We start from the raw sequence: 7,620 nt of genomic DNA on the forward strand, positions 1-7,620 counted from the left end.
TGGATATTGTCTGATAGATGGGATATCCCCAATGCATTTGGGTGCTATTACAACAGACATTATGTGTTATGACAATGAGTTAACAACCAGGACTGATATAATTTTGTGTGTGTGTGTGTGGTGGTTACAAGGTCAGTCAAATTGACCAACCTTGTATAGAGTTAGGGCAGAGAAAATGTACAGTTTTACTGAAAAAAATATTTGAAATTTATTTAGGAGGTTCTATAGATTACACAAATGAAATTTGATATTTTTCAGATGAAGAAAAGTGTTTTAACCTTAACATGAATATTACTTTGCACTAGGAGCAGTAAACACTTTGACTGAATATGTTCATGGAGAAATTTTTAGTGAAAATACACCATTAAAAATTCAGATTTTTTTGTCTACAAATGATTCATAATGCTTACTGAAAGCTTGTGAAATTTTGTGAATATACATAAAACATATTAATAGTTATAATATGGAAATTAAAGGTCAATTGAGGGTTAATTTTTAGGTCGAATCGACTAAGCCTGTAGCGAGAGAGAGTTAATACTTGACAAATTTAGTCAATTTCAGACCATGTCATTATATACAACTTAGCTATTATAATATACAACTAAGAAAATGTAAGTAGTATTTATATTTATGCTAGTCATAAATTATTTCTGGCTATTTTTACAGCATTACCACTATCTGTGGGCTATTTTACACCATTACTACTATACATGGGCTATTTTTACACCATTACCACTATCTATGGGCTATTTTCACAGCATTACCACTATACATGGGCTATTTTTTTTACACCATTACCACTATACGTGGGCTTTTTTTTTACACCATTACCACTATACATGGGCTATTTTTTTACACCATTACCACTATACATGGGCTATTTTTTACACCATTACCACTATACATGGGCTATTTTTTTACACCATTACCACTATACATGGGCTATTTTTTTACACCATTACCACTATACATAGGCTATTTTTTTACACCATTACCACTATACATGGGCATTTTTTTTTTACACCATTACCACTGTGTGTGGGCTTGATAATGTGTCTTGACTGCAATATGTACTACCATGATGATGGCTGATGTTGTATAGGTTATGCCATTATACCAAATTACTATCGATGATTGGGTTACAGCAATTTGAACCATTGATTGTTACACTTACAGATCCATAGATAATTCTACATTTTGAAGTGTATTCTGATTTTCGTGTTTCAAATATAACAATTGAACCAAAGCTTGTTTTAATTAAGTTCCTGGATGGTTGTACTTTTGCACCAAAGTTTCTCTACAGTAGTGAATAAAAACAACTCGTATTTCAGTGAATTTGATACTGGAATCAGAAATAGTGCATGTAAGATAATTTGTTTTTTATTAAATTACGTTGATACAGTTCCTGTACAAAACTAGATTTTAAACTCAAAGATGTAATGTTGATTGAAACTAACTACATATTTCATGATCACCACACTGGTGGAAACATCTGATACAAGTATATACCTATAAAAGTTAACGTTTAAGTTCCGAAAGCTGGCAAACTGTAGGACTGTTCCTGTGGATTCTACAGTAAAATCGTCAGGTCCATATTAATCATGTGATCCTAACTGTTCTGTCACTTAGGGTGGGACTCTTCAAGTGTACGTTTTTAAACAAATCTTAATTATAGAAGACCATGTGTACTTTTAAAACATTAATAAGTATCATCTAATTATCCTTAGTAAGTCTTGTAAGTCAGTAAACTTACAATAAGACAAATAAGGACACCACACCAGTTGTTAAATAGTAATATATATTAATCACAGAGATGGTCATTTATTAATTTATTCATTTGACAACAAGATACTCAAGCTTACATTACACCTACATTAAGACAATATGTAGTCATGGCTAACAGGTCAAACTGTTTGATTAATGATAGTATTCCATTTCAGATCAATGTATTAATGTTTTTTACCAGTTTCGTTATGAGCGTGCAGCTTCAAAGAAAAATTAAGCATTAGAAAAGAAAATCTCTAAATGGTTTAATTATAATTGATAACAAATGAATGGAATTTTCAATATATGTATATATAGGTTAAACAATGTTTTGTTTCATCAACTGAGAACAAAATTCTTGCTTTTTCCAAAGTTAAAACTGATTGTTGTGAATTAGCATTTTGTATGTATATTTTTTGTTTTTTATAAGAAAACTTTTTAATAAAAGAATCTTCTTACAAGATAACCGAGTACAGAGGAAAGCTTGTAAGTGTATATTTTTGTGTTAATTGAACTCTAAGAATTGTTTTATTGTTATGAACTAGCAAGTGGATCAGAGAAAACTAGAAAAAGCAGAAGCTAAGCTAAAACAGAAACAAGAAAAGAGAGATACAACAGATAAGCCTGCCACTAAGTAAGTCTTATCCTTGTGTTTGGTGCTTTAATACTTTTGTTTTATACTAAAGATACTGTTTTTTTTTCATGTTATTGCAGTGTATTTGTTTGTGTTGTTGTTTTCATGACTTTATTAAATCACTTCTTTCTTTTTTTTAAATTAGTCAGTTGATATCAAATACAGAAGCAACTGCAAGTCAGTCAGTGAGTAAGAAAGAAATTAAACTCGAAGCCAAAGGAATGAACAAGACACAGGATATTAGAATTGAAAACTTTGACGTTGCTTTTGGAGACAAGTAAGTAGGCTTACGAGTACCAGTACAAGAGGTTTAGTTTTGTCCAGGGTTATTTGTTAAGGGTTGAATTCCCCGAAATGGTTATAACTGAATGAAAAAGAGGCGACTCAAATGATAGATTGGGCTTAATATTTATTTTAAGAAGGCTTATGTTGGTTTAAAGCTTGTGAGTACTAAGTGCTAGCATATTATATTGAGTTATACTGCAAGCATGTGGGATTGATTGGTAGAAGAAGTCTTATCTGTTTTAGGAAATAAATTCTCTCGGGCTAAGAAAAGATGACGTAGTGAGCACCCCTGCTTATTTCTTGATATGACAGCGTACAGCATAACAAGTTGTGTACAGAACACATTACCGAAAAATACGATTTTACTCAAAAAAACATAACCTTATTTTTTTTAAATTGAAGTAAAATATACGACTGTTAGCTGATTAAAATTATATCTAAGAACCATCACTTGTCGGATTGACGAATAACTAATGGTTCTTTTTTTGAACAAACTATTAACAAAATTTAAGCTTATCACCCCAACACTTGCACTGACGACTGAAAATAATAAATCTAAACAATGGGCAAGGAGACATAATTACATAAAACATCAGCTACTTTATCATTTCTCATACAGCAGTGAAAGATGTATATCAAAAGTGATTCAAATAGAACACATTCGTACTGATATGAAAAATGTTCAGTTGTTGATTCTATTTGACGTTTACTTTCTTCGACATAATACTTTTATCTATAAACTTGTTAATCAGCTAGAAATGGCAGCTTATTCATGTTGAATTGTATAAATTCTACCCATTTCTAAGCCTAACAGTCTGCTTACATGCTGGTTATCCAGCAGCAACGTGGGAATGGGGTTCTTTGAATTGAAGTAATGCTAAAAGAAGGCATTATTTTACTTTTAAAATGGAAACATGTAACAGTTGTGGTCTCATTTAGTTCCTCTGCTCAATACATCTTTTATCTAAAGGCTAGGAGGAAAGACAAGTGAGATAGTAGTAGACTGAAAACTAACTGAACTCTGCAGCTTCTGGCTGTGGGATTACTCCAACTTGCATTGTTTTTAGTTGTAGAGAAGCGATTTCATTGTAATGCATGTTAACTATAGTGTGGTGAATCGTACTATCTGCAGTGGTTGTATCAGATTCAAAAGGAATTTTATGAATGCGTTGATAAGGGCACTCAAGTTATTAAACTTGGGAGAACTAGAAAATCTGGTTGTTGTTTTATTTGTAGGAGATTGAGATGTGAAATAATATCTAGAAGCTATGATAAAATTACTTTGGTCTGTTATTTCTATTTCAAATTTCAGTCCTCGGTTTAATTATTTTTTATAATAAACTGATTCCAAGTAATCATTTTTATAGCTGATAAAGTGATTAATTGGTATGTACCTAAGGTAATGTATTAACTTTAAATGTTAATATTTGTACTATCAGGAAGAAAACACTAATAACAATTACATTGGTCCAAGCTCATGACTTTTTTTTAGTTTATTTTATTGAGATTAATAATAATTGAAAAAAATTACAGTGAGGAGAGAGATCAAGTAATCTCTTTTGTAACATGGTTTATTTATCCTTAAAAACACTTATCAACTTAGCAGAGATAAAGTATTGTATTAGTATTGGTTTTCTTTTACAGAATACTTCTTCAAGGAGCTGATTTGACTCTTGTGAATGGAAGACGATACGGTCTGGTGGGACGGAATGGAATTGGGAAAAGTACTCTCTTGCGCATGATATCAATGTAATGGATAGTCAGATTGGATACTTTTAACATCTAATTTTATATTTCTTTTTAGATCCAAATGTGATAATTTGTATTTTACCAAACTAGAGAGGCATGTACAAGTTATTTTTAAATATTTTAAGCTATAAATCTGACAAGGGAACAAAATTATTAACCATAATATATATAATGCCTTATGCTGGCAAAGCATGATCTGTTGAATATTGATAAGTAGTTTGTGTGTCATTACATTGTGTTCTATGAATGACGTGACTGTGTGTCGCAGGTGACACGTCACGTTTCACGAATGACGTGACCGTGTGTCGCAGGTGACACGTCACGTTTCACGAATGACGTGACCGTGTGTCGCAGGTGACACGTCACGTTTCACGAATGACGTGACCGTGTGTCGCAGGTGACACGTCACGTTTCACGAATGACGTGACCGTGTGTCGCAGGTGACACGTCACGTTTCACGAATGACGTGACCGTGTGTCGCAGGTGACACGTCACGTTTCACGAATGACGGGACCGTGTGTCGCAGGTGACACGTCACGTTTCACGAATGACGGGACCGTGTGTCGCAGGTGACACGTCACGTTTCACGAATGATGTGACCGTGTGTCGCAGGTGACACGTCACGTTTCACGAATGATGTGACCATGTGTCGCAGATGTTCTATGAGTGATGTAACTTTCTGTCCCAGTAAATGTAGATGGAAAAGTAAGAACTTTAAGTGAACTTACATCACCATCTCACACAATTAAAACATCACCTAAAGAAATAGGTGTTTGAAAATTGTTAAATTTTTTATGTGGGGAGGTATTTTTTTTGAGGGTTCTGAAATAAAATTTGAAAAGTGATTCTTATACAGATTGTCTTTAAACTGCTTTCCACCTGAAATATAAAGAAAACACTAAATAAATTGAGGCAGTAATGACCTATTAACAAAATGTAGAAGCTTAAAATCAGTATTATTATTGTCATAATATATCTTCTCTACTGAATTTCATTCATATGCAGGAAACAAACCTGATTGCAGTGATTTTTGTCTTGGCTTTAATAAACTATCTTCAGTTAACTAAACTGCTTGTTATTAAAATTTATGCTACTTGTCATGTGGTTAATTTAGTCTGGTTAGTGTTAGTGAAATAAAATGTTGATCTTTTTTGTTATCCAGAAACAAAGTAGATTGATATGAGACTTTGTTAAACTGTTCTAAATTAATGTGACATTCTATAGGAGACAGTTAATGATCCCTTCGCATCTCTCTGTGTTACACGTCGAACAGGAAGTGGTGGGGGATGATACTTTGGCTCTTCAAAGTGTGTTAGAATGTGATGAAGTTCGACAGCGACTGTTAAGAGAAGAACAAGAGTTAACGGCTCGAGTAAATGCTGCGGGGTGAGTGATTTAAGCTGTCTGCGTGTTCTGTAAATAAGTAATTGTTAGGATAGCAACTTGTTTATGGGGGAGTAATTTATTGACATCAAAAAAGGAATAATTCTTTTGTCTAAAGAATTCAAATAAGTGGCTTATTTTTAACTAAGATCTACATATAAGGTTTCTGGAGGTTTTTATTTTGTGTGTTTTTGTGCTGAATTTGCAAAATACACATGCTGAGAAATATGTTTATAACTCATTAAGAAAAATTCTTTTGTTTGACTACATATCTGTCAACTTTTTTAATAAAATATTATGTATATTTAGTGAAGTCTTCAAAAATTGAACATTAATTATCTTGGCAGGCTAGAATCAATTTTTGAACAGACTTTATTTAGCAAAGTGAGAGTTGAGACCAGGATCCTTCCCACATTTTGTTTTTGCAGGTCAGATGGAGATGATCCGTTAACCAATTCTCGTCTTGCTCAAGTTTATGCAGAACTGGAGCACATAGAAGCGGACAAAGCACCGGCACGAGCATCTGTGATTTTAGCAGGTCTTGGTTTTAGTGCTACGATGCAAAGAAAAGCAACCAGGCAAGTTTAAATCTTTCATTAATAAATCACATAAAAAAAAAAAGTGTTTATATTTAAGGAATGGAAACATATTTTATACACTAACTACAACTTTCCATTTTTAATTCTAGGGAGTTCTCTGGTGGGTGGAGGATGAGAATAGCTCTGGCGAGAGCACTTTTCTCAAAGTAAGTTTTCTTGCATAGGTAATCAAATACTAGCACTTCTCACATTCTTTTAATTTATTAATTATTTATTCGATATCTATAGATTGAGTCACTACCAACATGGCTTAATCCACTTCTCTCTTTTTTATTTCTTCAACTTAAATTCAGTTATAAAGTGCTTAAATATCATGAGCTTTGAATATTTGATAAGTATTGGATGTCTTTCTTTATTAGGTTTCAATAAATTGATCTAATGTAACATACTCTGTCAGCAAATTTATTATATTAAAGTGTGTAGAAATTAATTAACTAATTATTTCCAGTCTGGTAAACCCTTTAAATCACTATAATTAAACGTGCTATTATAAGTGTGTAAAATAATATTAAAAATACCATTTAATCTTGAGCCTAGAGTATTTGGGAAACTTTTCTCTCAGAATTTTGTTTCATTATGTAGCAGTTAATAAAATTATCTTATTTGAATGAATTAATTAAGTTATGGTAGGATCTTTAAAAACTAATGTTTCAATATATCTTCGCTTCTTTTTGAGTTAAATGAATTTTTTTGTTTATTTTTGCTCAGTAGGAGAATTACATATACTACAGTGAAAGAACTTTTAAATACTATATCTAAATTTAAGTATTTTACTTTTTCATCTTACACAATTCCACCTTCAGTAGGTACCAGTCTGTATAATTAAACAGTTTTATATATATATAACTTCACATTGCTGTTTTTTTTTTCTAATTTAGGCCAGACATTCTACTGCTCGATGGTGAGTTACTTGTTAATGTGTTGTTACTGAATATTGATTTTGTTTAAGAATTGTTCATTAATTATTTGAAAAACTTGTTGCTGATCATTAAGGAAATTTTTATCTCTAATTTGCATGTATAAGAATGTTTATATTACTTATTTTTGTACCATTTAATATTGGAGGAATTCACATATTCCATCGTGTTGACTAATTTAATTTTTTGTCTGTCACAAAACTAATCATAAAAAAAAAAAAAAAAAAAAAAAAAAAAAAAAAAAAAAAAAAAAAAAAACTGACCCAAAACATTGTTATTTTGACTTATT

General features: G+C 31.7%; 1 protein-coding gene across 1 annotated transcript in view; it reads left to right on the forward strand.

The window, feature by feature from the left end:
- The window catches only part of LOC106468042 (ATP-binding cassette sub-family F member 3-like), a 38,223-nt gene that overhangs the window by 11,335 nt on the left and 19,268 nt on the right, over window positions 1–7,620 (forward strand). The window contains exons 4-10 of the mRNA XM_022396348.1: window positions 2,310–2,398; window positions 2,544–2,675; window positions 4,328–4,432; window positions 5,657–5,818; window positions 6,244–6,393; window positions 6,504–6,560; window positions 7,293–7,315. Coding sequence (XP_022252056.1) covers window positions 2,310–2,398; window positions 2,544–2,675; window positions 4,328–4,432; window positions 5,657–5,818; window positions 6,244–6,393; window positions 6,504–6,560; window positions 7,293–7,315 — 718 coding nt within the window. The remainder of the gene's footprint in view (window positions 1–2,309; window positions 2,399–2,543; window positions 2,676–4,327; window positions 4,433–5,656; window positions 5,819–6,243; window positions 6,394–6,503; window positions 6,561–7,292; window positions 7,316–7,620) is intronic.

The sequence above is a fragment of the Limulus polyphemus genome, unplaced genomic scaffold (genome assembly GCF_000517525.1).
Source record: "Limulus polyphemus unplaced genomic scaffold, Limulus_polyphemus-2.1.2 Scaffold2846, whole genome shotgun sequence".
NCBI lineage: Eukaryota > Metazoa > Arthropoda > Merostomata > Xiphosura > Limulidae > Limulus > Limulus polyphemus.